Source organism: Vipera berus, assembly GCF_964194415.1.
Source record: "Vipera berus genome assembly, chromosome: Z".
Classification (NCBI taxonomy): Eukaryota; Metazoa; Chordata; class Lepidosauria; order Squamata; family Viperidae; genus Vipera; species Vipera berus.
Genome location: NC_138205.1, coordinates 20,152,191 through 20,167,137, shown reverse-complemented (window position 1 = coordinate 20,167,137; position 14,947 = coordinate 20,152,191). Strand labels below are relative to the sequence as shown.

General features: G+C 43.4%; 1 protein-coding gene across 2 annotated transcripts in view; it reads right to left on the bottom strand.

Annotated features, from left to right (window-relative positions):
- Positions 1-7,242: 7,242 nt before the first annotated feature.
- LOC308677528 (sodium-dependent neutral amino acid transporter B(0)AT2-like) overlaps positions 7,243-14,947 on the bottom strand; it is a 48,192-nt gene continuing 40,487 nt past the window's right edge. For both annotated transcript variants that reach the window (XM_081344005.1, XM_081344004.1), the window contains 5 exons: positions 13,589-13,772; positions 12,652-12,853; positions 8,495-8,654; positions 8,155-8,317; positions 7,243-7,669 (listed from right to left, as the gene is read on the bottom strand). In XM_081344005.1, coding sequence (XP_081200131.1) covers positions 7,403-7,669; positions 8,155-8,317; positions 8,495-8,654; positions 12,652-12,853; positions 13,589-13,772 — 976 coding nt within the window. In that variant the 3' untranslated portion in view covers positions 7,243-7,402. The remainder of the gene's footprint in view (positions 7,670-8,154; positions 8,318-8,494; positions 8,655-12,651; positions 12,854-13,588; positions 13,773-14,947) is intronic.

Below are 14,947 nucleotides of genomic sequence, written 5' to 3'. Positions count from 1 at the left end.
CAAATACTCAGAGATGTAAGTTTAGCTACGTGGAACTCAAATCATGTGTTAGTTACCTGACATTTTAGGCTTCAGCATTAGCATTTTTTAAAGGTGATACTAGTACTTTTAACATGGCAGTTTAGACCTTTTTTTTTGTTCATTTCAGGAAAACATTTTTCCCTCTTCTTAGCCAAGCCATTTGATATTCAACAATCCTGTGTTTTTGATGTTAAACAAGACAACTTATTCTGAAAGTTCCTGAATACACTTGCTAGTTTTAAGAATGATACAAACTCAGCTAAGAGAAATGAAACCCATTGTCAGAATCCATTTATATCACATTCATAAATGTATGTTTAAAACATTATCCCCCCCCATACGGATTCTGCCATCTCCCGAGGAAGGAGGAGTATATGTGGATTCAGCCTGCCTTAGATTATTTCAAAGACCAAGTAAACCTTTTGAACTAGGGGGATCAAAAGGGAGGGGGAGAGGAAGAAGGCAATAACCATAAAGATTCAAAGTTCCTTCCCCCCCCCCCACGAAAGGGTTGACATGAAGTAGAAGGATGGGGGCTGACCAAATGGGGTTGAGGGAAGGGGCGGTTGAACTGCGTACCCTTTATAAAATTTCAATTTGTAAAACAATACCAAGTCCTGTCTTGTATTCCCACAACCAAGCATGTCCTAGTAAAGATTCCTTTTGGACTAGAACTGACTCCCAGAGTTTTTGTCTTCCTAAGACGTGGTTTGGGGTGGGTCCTGACACCCATACATTTACCACTTTTGGTATCTGTTTGTCTAGAATTGATGTTTTCTCTTCAAGTCTCACAGAATAGTTTTAAGAAAAATAGAAATCCAGCTGAGAAAAGAGTAACCCATAAATCCAGCTGGGTTTTACCTTTCTTGAAACTTTTAAGTATAAAGGTTTTTTTTATTGTTTGATCACTTGCTTTCTAAAGGTTCGTGGCTCAGCGCGGGGGAGAGAGGATGGTTCTGTGTGAGCGGCAGGTACACACGCACACATCTTCATTTGTGCGTGAGTAGGACTGTGAGCACCAGCGCCCACCACTCACGTGGCCCGGTTGGAAATAAGCCACGGCCCGTTAGTGAGCCGCAGCCCTCAGGTTGGGGACCCCTGCTCTAGAGTGTCACATATCTAAAATGCACTTGTCATTTGTTTCTGTACCCCATAAAAAGACTTGACCATCCTTTAATAAATGCTTTTTGCTTTGCCTGAATTAGATATAGATAGATAGATAGATAGATAGATAGATGATAGATAGATAAGATGAGATACCTTTATTGTCATTTTTTACTGTGGGCACAATGGCACACATTAAAAATGAAATTTAGCTGCTTGTTCTCAAAGTGTACGCATACATAACACACATTTAAACATACTATATACAACATATGTATAGACCTACATCCTTACATATACAGCAGTGGCCAAAATTGTGGAAACCTTTTGGAAAAAGTGTACAGTAGAAATACCATCTTTGGTTAAGTTTCCACCATTTTTTCTTCTAATTTCTTTAAAACTGTAGCCTTGTTCACTTAATAATACTATTTTACATCGCTTTCTGGGCAACTAGTCAACTCTTTGCACCATTACTTTAATTTTATTATGTTTTACAAGCTCACTAAATGAAAGAAAAAAAACCCAACCAACTTGATAGCGATCAAATAACACACTGACAAATGTCCTCCTCTCAGCTTCAATACATGACATCAATAACTGAATCCTACTGTGATCTCATTGCCAAAACAAGATGACACCTGATTGGTTACAATCAGATGAAGGAAAGCCACCTGATATCAACCTAAGCAAGTTGTGCTTCCTTTTTCTGGTTATTTGGCTATAACTTTTCATAGAATACAGTACAGATAATTAAACAAACTTTGTTGCATTACATTCTTGACTAAATTATCTTTCCACTGATATATAATTTTATGGTACTACTCCAAAAAAAGTGGTGTTATTAGCCATCAAACCTCAAAAATACATTTTTCCCAAAAGATTTCCACAATTTTGGCCATTACTGTAAGTAACATATAAATATTTATCACTGTCCATGTTGAATACATAATGGAAGGAGGAAGCTTTAGAGTTCAGGTTAATACTGTATGGAACAAAACTGTGACTGAATCTGGATGTTCTGCTTCGGATACCACGGAGCCCCCTCCTCCCAGAAGGTAACAAAGAAAATACATTGTGAAGAGGATGTGTCGTGTCCCAGACAATCTTGCGGACCCTGCTCAAACAACGTTTATGTGCTATGTCCTGGATGGAAGGGAGGGAACTGCCAATAATCTTTTCGGCCATCGTCACCACTCTCTGCACCGCCTTCCTGTCTGAAGCAGTGATGCTTCCAAACCAGACTGTGATGCTGTATGACAGGATGCTCTCAATCGTCCCACTGTAGAAAGAAAAACATGCTTTTCTCATGCGACACAGAAAATGCAGGCGCTGCTCACTAGTGTCTCGCTGTTTAGCGACCAAGCCAGCCTATTTATTAACTGCACACCCAGGAATTTGATGCCGGTAACCATCTCCACAGGTGAATCGTTAATGCACAGAGGAGTGTGGCTGTGCCTGCCTTTTCTGAAATCGACAATGATCTCTTCAGTTTTTTCCAATGTTTAAAACTAGACTGTTTTCCGTACACCAGTTCACCAAACCCTCAAACTCCTTGCGGTAAGCACCCTCACTGTCATCTTGAGTAAGGCCCACTACTGTTGTATAATCTGCAAATTTCACAGTAGGGTTGGTGGCAAACCTAGCACAACAGTCATGGATCAACAGGGTGAGCAGCAGCGGACTTAGGATGCAGCCCTAAGGAGAACCTGTGCTCAAGAAAATGGTGTTAGAAATGTTTGTTCCAGCTCGCACATACTGGGGCCTGTTAGTAAGAAAATCAAGAATCCAGTTGCACAAAAGAATGTTTAAGCCTAAAGGGCCCGGTTTATCTACTAGATGCTGAGGAGTGATTGTGTTGAATGCTGAACTGAATTCGACAAACAACAAACAGACAAGAGTATTTCTTTCCTCTAACTGCTCCAAGCTCAGATGGAGAACAGAAGAAATAGCATCCTCTGTAGAGCGATTTGGTCAGTAGGCAAACTGAAGCGGGCCAAATCCTGGTGGGAGCCTGGATACAATAATGTCATTTATCAGCTTCTCAAAGCATTACATAATGATAGATGTCAGTGCAACCGGACAGTAATCATTGAGGTCTGTAATTGTGGACTTTTTTCGGCACAGGCAAAATTATGGCCACCTTAAAATACGATGGGACCACTGCCTGCTGCAATGAGAGATTGAAAATATTACTTGGTGATTTGAATTTTGGGTGATTCATACTTTCAAATGGGCAAAGAAAGCCCTTTGCAAAGGTAAAATTGTCTTTCTCAAATTCAGGGATCAAGTTCTTGTTAGTTCCATGCTGAACTTGGGCAACTGAGTTTCAAGGCAACAGACACAATACGGAAAATATTATATTTTGAACCATTTGGGGTACAAATTTCATGAAATCTGATTTTGAATGAGGAATTGGTGAATTCCAAAATCCTTGAAACCACCTATTTCACATTTTGGAATGTTGTTTTTTTATACAGCCCTAGCTATAGCACAAAGAGTGACTGAGATGTCCTTAAGCTGCCCAATCAAAATGAAATAAATCGTGACAGCTGTATCTATGTTTTGAAGTGCCCTAATTTGAGCAAGGAAAACTTCCCCAATTTGAACCTGAGAACTTATCTTCATTGCCACTGTACTTCTTTTATCGCATGATAAAGAAGTTTAAATGAACCAAGACAGAAATCAGTTTCCCACCCTAGAATTTAATACAATGCAACTATTTGTGCTAAACACCTTTTATTGAAGAGAAAGGGGGAAACAATTAGAGGTTTGCTTTCTTCTTTAAGGCTCATTTGTAGACCTCAGGTTCCGTTCCCTCGCAAGAAACTGACACCCATCACCAGAACAGTGGAGTTTTAATTACTTGCTTTGTTCTGCCCTGCATTAGGGAAGTCCTCAAAACAAAATTTAAACGCCAACATACAGTTCATTTATTGAACTATTGAAAAAGTCCAGTAATTCCCCATAGAGAATATCATAAAAATAAGCAGTCCATTGACTACTTCTCCAAAGTTTTTAGCTCTTTGAGCTATAATCTCTGACTAAGTACTGGAAAAGTCCATCCTCCCCTTTATTTCTCACTGAAGTAGAATCTTACTGAAGTAAGACTGCAGTTCGCATTCTTGTTGGTACTGTGATCCACCCATCCACCAACCCCAGGGGATCCTAGGGTTATGCAAGGAATAAACATACCACTAGCAGTATTTTAGTTATCACTAGTTTTCAAACGGCACCATCACCACTGCTTTACGCAGTCCTTATGCAGGTTAAACAAGGAGCAAAACCTCCAATGTGTTTTGACCACTTTGCTTTTCCAATTATTTTTAAATATTTGTGACAACCCGCCTAAGAGGTCGCATTGCATAGCCAGAGATCCTCCAGACTGAGGAAGGTATCCCTCCCAGTCACCAGTATAACAGTTAAGTTTTTAAAACAGTCTTTCTCAACCTCAACAACTTTTAAGAGGTGTGGACTTCAACTCCCAGGAGTCCCCAATCAGCATGGCTGGCTGGAGAATTCTTAACACTGCCCAGGTTGAGAAACACTGCTTAGATGAAAGGAACATGAAAGAACATGGTGCCATCAGATGTCAGTGGGTGGGTCCTTGCTCTTGAGGAGCTTAGTCTAAAATGGATTTGGGGGAATAGGGAGGAACACACAACAGTGTGAGACACAGATGCTCTAGCAGAGTCAAATGCACCTTTTCTTCCTGGATCTCATTCATTCTTTGCAGAGCATGACCACAACGAGGATGCTATCTGCTCTATCCTCTCCGGCAATTCTCAGGAATTCCCAGCTGTCTCTACATTTTCCAAACTTGTATGGCTTCTTTCAGTTGTTCTGCGCTCTGGCTGATGTTGACTTTAATGGTATTTAGCCACCATGTTTTTGGGTGGCCTCATTTCCTTTCACCACAATTCACTGCAGAACGTGGTGCCTTGAAATCCAATAACTGTAGCTCTCCAGTCAAGAGTTTGTCCGACCAACAGTTATAAAGATGCCTTCATGGGGAACAGAATAAGGTTCTTTGAAAGTTGGTCAAACTATAAGGTGGCTCACCAAAGTGAAAAGAGTCCACTTAAATATATTTTATTCACAGGTCCTTTATCATTCCATTTACAGTTTTACTGTCCTCCAGCATGTGTCTTTCAAGATGATATGGAATCGTTGTGTGTCGTTCATTCACATTTATTGGAAAAGCAGGCTCTTATGACAAACTATCCAACTGGAAGATGGGCTATATTTTCCAAATGTCTTTTCTGTCCTTTTTCCTTATCAAAGGGTAGATCTTTTTTAAAAAAGAACGGAATAATAACGCAGTCTTCCTTTTGTATTTTTTAAAAAATGAGATGCAGTCCCCGATATGTCGGGCAGGTTAATTTATCCGAGCTCAATCCTGCAATAATGTTTGAAGTTACAACTGTTTAGTGCCCTGTTAATTTTTAAAAGCACCGACTGTGTTGCCATTTACTTTTTTGATTCTTTGATTCCAGCCCAAAGGAATCCTGCAAAGAAATTACGTAAAGGGACTCGGGGGCTTTATAGGTCTGTTCATCAGCAGAATAGGACCAAATTTGGTGTGGGAGAAGTTGTCCATAAAAGAAAGGTCAAATCTGAAACGATCCAGATCAGGCCAGGATTTAAAAAAAAAATTGTCAGAAAAATCCCCTCTATGTATCTCTATGAGAGGTATCTGGACAGTAGCTTGGAATGTTGCCCGCTGATCTAAGCCGTTTCCTCTTAGTCACATGACCCACAGAAGAGCTAAAAAAAGAATTCTGGAAACCCTTTTCTCATGCTTTTCCTACTTGGTTTAAAAATAAGCACTAGCGAACCACGCTGCTGAAGTGAGAACATTAAAGCAGTCTAGTTTCCATTTTAAATTATTTTCCCCCTCTCACTCCCATCTTAACCTTAAAAAAATATACTGTACACTGTGATCATATAGATCCTATACACTTAGGAATGGGTAACCAGGCTGTAACAAATAAGCACTTAGCATTAAATACTTGGGTTTTGTTTTGCTTGGAATTCCCTTCCTACCAATAGCCCAGGGGTAGGCAAACCTCAGCTCTTTTATGACTCATGGACTTCAACTCCCAGAATTCCTGAGCCAGCATGGCTCCGCTTGGAAACCTCTCTCTTTCCCCTCAGCATGGCTGGCTCAGGAATTCTGGGAGTTGAAGTCCACGAGTCATAAAAGGGCCAAGGTGGCCTACCCCTGCAATAGCCGCTCAGGTTCCACCCCACTATTATGAGTGGAATTGGTTTGGACAAGCATGAGTGTTGAAAATTAAGAAGCTTGTAGCTTCCAGCGGAAGAGCCATGATGGTTTAGCTCCAGAAGCCTTGGACTTGGCGTCAGCCTCTAAAGTCACTATTGTGAGTCTCTGCTTTTAGACCCGAGTAACCTTCCTCTTGTTCTAGGGACAGAACTGCGAGGCCAAAGAAATATTCTTTGCTTATTAAGGCTATCAAAGGCTGCAAATGCAGCAGCAATCGGGTGGAGAATTGCACATTTTATACAGGTAGTTCTCGTTTTAACGACTGGCCACTTAACAACCATTCAGAGTTACGATGGACTTCAAAATAGCTGCTTAACCACTGCTCAAAATTATGATGGGGCTTCAGAAAAGCTAGGGACACGGTGGCTCAGTGGGTTAGGACGCTGAGCTTGTCGATCAGAAGGTCGGCAGTTTGGCAGGTCGAATCCCAAGTGCCGCGTAACAGAGTGAGTGCCTGTTACTCATCCCAGCTTCTGCCAACCTAGCAGTTCGAAAGCACGTAAAAAATGCAAGTAGAAAAATAGGGACCACTATGGTGGGAAGGTAACAGCGTTCCGTGCGCCTTTGGCGTCTAGTCATGCTGGCCACATGACCACGGAGATGTCCTTGGACAAGCGCTGGCTCTTCGGCTTTGAAACGGACATGAGCACTGCCGCACCCTACTGGGGTCACATGATTGCATTTTGGGTGCTCAGCAACTGGCTCGCTTTTACAGCCAGTTGGAGAGTCCCGTGGTCACATGACCACAATTTGCAGCATTTTTTGCCATTTTCCAGCAGAAAATGGCAAAAAATGCCTGTTGGCAATGCTGGATTTGCACAATGACTCCCTGATTCACTTAATAATTGTGGCTGACTCACTTTATGACTGTTGTAAAAAAGCAATAGCAAGTTCGGTCACCTGGTGCCTCGGCTTATGACTGCAATGACTTATGACCAAAATTCTGGGCTCCACTGTGTTTGTAAGTTGAGGACTACCTGTACATCACCCATTCTATTCCTGCCCTTCTTCTGCTGGCACAAGAAAGTAACCATTGCCTGGGGAATTGAGTTCAAGATCAGCCGGACTTTCTTTTTCTTGCACCCTGTCTTCCTCTTCGGTGGGTACAGGTATCTGGCCAGAGTTGTGGCTGTGTTGGGAAAACCTTTCCAGAAAGAGCTGTCTAAGAAACATGACTGGAATGGGTAGAGCAGCCACAACAATCAGGCTAATGAGAAGGCCCAAGGCCCATGGTGGGTATTCCAGCTGCTCCTCCTCCGCCTGGAAAGGAAAGGGAGAGAGGAAATTTTAGATGCTTCTCACTTTTACATCAGGCCTCTTCTATACATTCACGGGTTGCCTCAGGAAGAGAATTCAGTGGGAAAAAAAGCTCTTCTCCACATGCTGCTCCAGAGGTAAGCCATAATACGATGCATTTGTTTGGGCTTAACAATCTGAACACTTGCATTTTAAAAAATTCTAACCCAGGGTTAAGGCTAAACGTATTGTGTGAACCAACACTTTAAATCAAGGGGTCCCCAACCCCTGGGCCGCGACTGAGTGCCGGGCCATGGGCCGTTTGGAAGCGGTCCGTGGAAATGACAGGTGCGTGCATGCCCACAGCTCCATTTGTACAAGCAGCGGGCACACATGCCTAGATGCCACATGTACACATGTCCCTAGATTTCATTCTTTTGTTTTCTTTTCAAACAAGACAAGCAGGCCAACTGCAATGCGTGAAAAACGAGAGTAGATAAAATTCTTACCTTTTCTCTGTTCCAGGCGGTGTAAGTGGGGCGCTTCATGAGCAAGTATACCAAACTCGCTAGCAACAGGCACAACATTGCTGCCAGACTCACAAAGCGCCACATGTAGCTGTAGATTTTCCACGGCCGCCAGCCCAGCATGTTTTCTATGTCATCCAAGAACCTGCAGGAAGAAAAACATGGGAGGCAAAAGTAGTAGATAGCTGGATGGCGGGAACAAGACTGTTTGCGCAAAGGTTACGCAAAAATTACGATTAAACCCTACCTACCTTTCTTCAACTTCCCAAGACACAAACAATCTGGAAACAGGTAGAGTTAGGAGGGAAAGTAAGAGAATTACCTGTCCGCTCCATAGATCCAGGCTATGGCAAAAGCTTCGCTGGCTACAACAATAAGCAGGGGCAGAGTGGCTGAATAGTCGTCAAACATAGTCACAAAATAGTTGCCTGATCCCTGAACGAAAACCAAGCCCAACAGGAATCCAATAATACAGCACACAACTGTAGGGAGAGAAACAGAAAACACAGCGGCATGAATGGATACCAGTCAGAACTTCTGGATCAATACACTCAATGAGAAATGCCATCGATATTTTTATTTGGCCTGATCAGAAGACTAACAGAGGCCTCTAGATGCCAACGAGCAGCATAAGATACAGGTGGCAGCGTTTTTAAAAATAGGAGGTGCCATCTCGATCAGAGTAATGTAGGAATGTAACCCTTGTTTTAATGGCCTATCACAGTGGTCCCCAACCCCTGGGCCGCGGCATGCCAGCAACCGGTCCGCACAAACAGGCAAAGCCCCATCGATGGGATGCAGGCAGCACACAAAACCACGCACTCTCCGGTCCGTGGAAAAAACTTTTCTCTGTGCACTGGTCCCTGGTGCTCAAAAGGTTGGCCTATCAGATATCTACAGCCAGTATATCTCCATCGGGGTCCCTGTTTCAAACAGAGATGTGAGCAAAATGCAAGTTGGCCGAGCTCAGTTACTTTGCTGCACTCTTCTGCAGCCGTTTCTCTGCTGTTACAGCATGATGGCAGAAGAACTGCAGTCCAAAAGAGCTATGAGACCTGGATGAGGTTGACATTTAGGGAGAAGATGCAGTTGCTTGTTTGTTTAGGCCACAGGTAGGCAACCTCGGCTCTTTTATGACTCATGGACTTCAACTCCCAGAATTCCTGAGCCAGCCATGCTGAGGGGAAAGGGAGAGGTTTCCAAGCTGAGCCATGCTGGCTCAGGAATTCTGGGAGTTGAAGTCCATGAGTCATAAAAGAGCCGAGGTTGCCTACCCCTGGTTTAGGCCCAGGTGTGGGACAGCTGCTGGCACCATAAGCTGGAATGGAGAAGACCCTTTGAGATCTCTTGTCCAAGACCCACAAAACATGGAAGCAGTCCATATGGAACTGGAGGCCAGACTAGGAGCTCCGCAATTGTGTACAGACAATCCTTAACTTACATTTGTTTAGCAACTATTTGAAGTTTCAACAGCTTTGAAAAAAAGTGCCTTATGACCGGCCCTCCTTTTACTTACGACCATGGTAGCGTCCCCACAGTCATATGATTCAAATTTGGGCACTTGGCAACCAGCATGCATTGATGACAGCTGCGGTGTCCCACGGTCACAGGATCGCCATTTGCAACCTTCCTACTCGCACCTTCTGACTAGCAAAGTCAGATCTGCTTAACAGCTGTGTGATTCACTGAAGAACCGCAGTGATTTGCTTAACAAATAGTGGGGGGGGGGGGGAAGATCCTAAAATTGGGTACGACTCACAAGGAGTGCCTTGCTTAGCAACAGAAATTCTGATCCCAAATATGATCATAACCTGAGGATTACCTGTATGTTAACAATGGAAAAAAAGCCCCAAATGATGGTTCTTTTTCCTGAAATATTTTAAAGGGAAAATTCCAATTTCATGGATTTAATATGAAATCTACTTGAAGCGTTTGCTGTAAAAGGAACTGTCATGGTTCCAACTAATGAAACACTTCAAAGAATCTTCAGGCATTGTTTTATTCTAAAAAGCCTATAATAATGAGAACAAAGCGTCGGCACGGCGTGGATGGTTGCCAAAATCTGAATTCCCTTCCCTTCAGCACCTAACATCTGGCACAGTTCCCACCTCCAAATTAGCAGTCATAAATCACATTCTCCAATCAGTTTGTTAGGCAAAGCTTCGCTTCAGTTCTATTACGGGCCATTTCTTATCTTATTAAAAACAACCGGGGTAGCATTCTCCTCCCTCCAGCTTCATCTAATTCTCACAGCAAAACAATTTAAAGGAAAAGGCCGCCTCTTATATTGTCAAAGCAAAAACATCCAATGTTTGCAGCATTGACAGGAACAAGGCTTTGTTTTTTGCTTCATTGTGATGTGGAATTTGCATGTCATCTTTTGCTCCTTCAGTAACAGGGATCTGCGTAGGTGTGGATGCACCAACCTTCTATGGTGTCTTGCAGAGCAGAGCACCAGATTGATTTTAAAATGCATTCATTCTCCTCTGCACTCTTGACGTTGGGAAGTAGTAGCAACCAAATTCTGACCCGGCCATCTGAAGTGGCCCCATCAACAATCAACACCATTGGCATCCCATTTTAAATGCAGCCTCTTCTTCCTGGAATCTGAAATCCTATCACAGGGATGGCGAACCTTTTAGATACTAAGTGCCCCAAAACCGCCCTGCGTGCCCCCGCTCCGCCCCCCCCGGCTGCAGGGCCACCTACTGCCTCCACGGTGCGCCGCAGATCACCCAGGGGGCCTTGCAGAGTCCAAAGCGCTGGCAATTTAAAATCCCAGCCCTTGTATTATACAGGTGAAATTCAAAAAATTAGAATATCGTGCAAAAATTCATTTATTTCAGTAATGTAACTTAAAAGGGGAAACTAATATATGAGATACTCATTACATGCAAAGCAAGATAGTTCAAGCCGTGATTTGTCATAATTGTGATGATTATGGCGTACAGCTCATGAAAACCCCAAATCCACAATCTCAGAAAATTAGAATATTACATGCAATCAATAAAACAAGGAGTGTACATAGAACAATATCGGACCTCTGAAAAGTATAAGCATGCATATGTACTCAGTACTTGGTTTGGGCCCCTTTTGCAGCAATTACTGCCTCAATGCGGCGTGGCATGGAAGCTATCAGCCTGTGGCACTGCTGAGGTGTTATGGAAGACCAGGATGCTTCAATCGCTATTGCAGAAGGGCCTTCAGCTCTTCTGCATTGTTCGGTCTCATATCTCTCATTTTTCTCTTGGCAATGCCCCATAGATTCTCTATGGGGTTCAGGTCAGGCGAGTTTGCTGGCCAATCAAGCACAGTAATCCCACGGTCATTGAACCAGGTTTTGGTGCTTTTGGCAGTGTGGGCAGGTGCCAAGTCCTGCTGGAAAATGAAGACAGCATCCCCATAAAGCTCGTCTGCAGAAGGAAGCATGAAGTGCTCCAAAATCTCCTGGTAGACAGCTGCGTTGACCCTGGACTTAATGAAGCACAGTGGACCAACTCCAGCAGATGTCATGGCTCCCCAAATCAACAGAGACTGTGGAAACTTCACACTGGACTTCAAGCATCTTGCAGTGCGTGCCTCTCCATTCTTCCTCCAGACTCTGGGTCCTTGGTTTCCAAATGAGATGCAAAAGTTGCTCTCATCAGAAAAGAGGACTTTGGACCACTGAGCAACAGACCAGGTCTGTTTTTCTTTAGCCCAGGTAAGACGCTTCTGACGTTGTTGTTCAGGAGCGGCTTGACAAGAGGAATACGACATTTGAAGCCTATGTCCAGGATCCGTCTGTGTGTGGTGGCTCTTGATGCACTGACTCCAGCCTCAATCCACTCCTTGTGAAAGTCCCCAACACTTTTGAATGGCCTTTTCCTGACAATCCTCTCCAGGCTGCGGTCATCCCTGCTGCTTGTGCACCTTTTTCTTCCACACACTTCCCTTCCACATAACTTTCTATTAATGTGCTTTGATACAGCACTTGGGGAACATCCAACTTCTTTTGCAATTACCTTTTGAGGCTTTCCCTCCTTATGGAGGGTGTCAATGATGATTTTCTGCACAACTGTCAGGTCAGCAGTCTTCCTACTGAACCAGACTGAGAGACCATTGAAAGGCTCAGGAACCCTTTGCAGGTGTTATGGCTTAATTAGCTGATTAGAGTGGGACACTTTGAGCCTAGAATATTGCAGCTTTTCGCAATATTCTAATTTTCTGAGATTGTGGATTTGGGGTTTTCATGAGCTGTACGCCATAATCATCACAATTATGACAAATCACGGCTTGAACTATCTTGCTTTGCATGTAATGAGTCTATCTCATATATTAGTTTCCCCTTTTAAGTTGCATTACTGAAATAAATGAACTTTTGCACGAGATTCTAATTTTTCGAGTTTCACCTGTATATTATATATATTATATATTAATGCGGCCATGAATTCTGGTCTTGCCCCAGGTGAAGAAAGACAGACTGCCCATTTCTGGTACCTGTGAACAGCATCCGGCGACGGTTGAGACTGTGGAAGTTGTCCAGTAAAGGAGTGATGATTCCTTGCATGTTCCCTAACATGGTGCTTAGCCCTAAATTGAGCAGCATAAAAAAAAACATCATAGACCAGAAAGGGGCTGTTGGAAACAGGGTCATAGCTTCTGTGAAGGTGATGAAGGCCAGGCCTGTCCCTTCCACGCCCTGAGGGAGAAAGAGAGAAAAAACATTGACAGTAGGAGCTGTAGCAAATGTCAAATGTTAAAGCAGATGGAAAACTTTTAATAGAGCCGTTCCCCAAATCCTGCTGATGATGTTACCTAGTTCGGTAACTAAACGCTCAGAAACTCTACTGAAACAAGCTTGGAGAGCAAACCACTGCCAGAGTCTTCACCAATCTGGATCTCTTCCAGATGTGAGGACTTCAATTTTAAGACTTCCCCAGCCAGCATTCCCCTACTTACACATCCAGAAGACAGCCAATAGGGCAGGGGTCTTCAAACCTGGTCCTTTTATGTCTTGTGGACTTCAACGCCCAGAATTCCACAAGTCATAAAAGGGCCAAGTTTGAAGACCCCTGCAATAGGGTGTCTGTGGAATTCTGGGAGTTGAAGTGCACAGATCTTAAAGTTGCTAAGGTTGAGAAACACTGCACTAAGCCGAAAGGTTATGTTTTAACTGGCAAGTCATAATATATGCAGGGCCACGTCTGCTCAATAGCTTGACTTCTTTTTACCCCAAATGCAGCTGTTTGCTTCTTGGGATGGATTTCAGCCCCTGACTGGGTCCACACACATCATTCTAATCCATAACCTTGCTATTTTGGCTTTGGTGAACTCAGCCACTGGGTTTTATAGACCCTTGTTAACGGTTTGGCCTGCTCTTGAATGATCTATAGTTAGCTGGATTTGTGAATCCAGCCCTTGCCCATCCATTCACCTTATTCATTTCATCTTCTACACGACAGTCACCAAGTTTCCACTCCTGCAATTGCTTCTTTGTTTCATTCCATTCATCCTGATACCACCTGCTGTATTGAGCAGGTGAAAATTCAGACAGGTTTGCAGGAAGTACAGCTGAAAGGGAACCATTCTTCACTAGCTCGGTCAAAAGTCTTGCATTTCTGCCAAACAAGACATATAGCACATGTAGAAAGATTAGAAAACATCTGAACTCCCAAACAGAACATAAAAACCTGAACTCAGTGACCTGGAAGACACGATTAGACAAAGGTTGGGCAACCAAGGCTCGGAGGCAACATTGGAATTTCAAGAATAGGTTGGGTAACAATACTGGAATTTGATGTCCAACACATCTGGAGGGTTCCAGGTAGAGCTTAAACTGTTGCAAGTGAATTGGTAGTGGAGTGGTTAGAATGCAGTATTGCAGGCTAAATCTGCCCACAGCCAGGAGTTCGATCCTGACTGGCTCGTTGACTCAGCCTTCCGTCCTTCCGAGGTTGGTAAAATGAGGACCCAGATTGTTGGGGGCAATAGGCTGACTCTGTAAAACCGCTTAGAGAGGGCTGTAAAGCACTATGGAGCGGTACTGTATATAAGTCTAAGTCAGGGGTCTTCAAACTTGGCCCTTTTATGACTTGTGGACTTCAACTCCTAGAATTCCTCAGCCAGGCACGCTGGATGATGAATTCTGGGAGTTGAAGTCCAGAAGTGATAAAAGTCATAAAAGGGTCAAGTTTGAAGATCCCTGGTCCAAGTGCTATTTTTATGACCATATGCTTACATACAATAAACAATTAACATACACTAATGTGTTTTATGGACTAGTCACTGACTCTATTAAGGAATGTCCAATAAGGAATGAAAAAGTATGGTTAGAAGTAACCATAATAATACAAGAGACGCAGTGGCTCAGTGGGTTAGGACGCTGAGCTTGTTGATCAGAAGGTCGGCAGTTTGGCGGGTCAAATCCCGAGTGCCACGTAGCAGAGTGAGCGCCTGTAACTCATCCCAGCTTCTGCCAACCTAGCCATTCGAAAGCACGTAAAAATGCAAGTAGAAAAATAGGGACCACTACGGTGGGAAGGTAACAGCGTTCCGTGCGCCTTTGGCGTCTAGTCATGCCGGCCACATGACCACGGAGACGTCCTCAGACAAGCGCTTGCTCTTCGGCTTTGAAACGGAGATGAGCACCGGCCCCTAGTCGGAAACGACTAGCACGCATGTGCAGGGGAACCTTTACCCTTACCTTTAACCATAATAATAATAATCTGCCAGGCTATCTCACCTCCTTTACATGGATGATTTGAAGCTGTATGGAAAAACACCATCTGATATA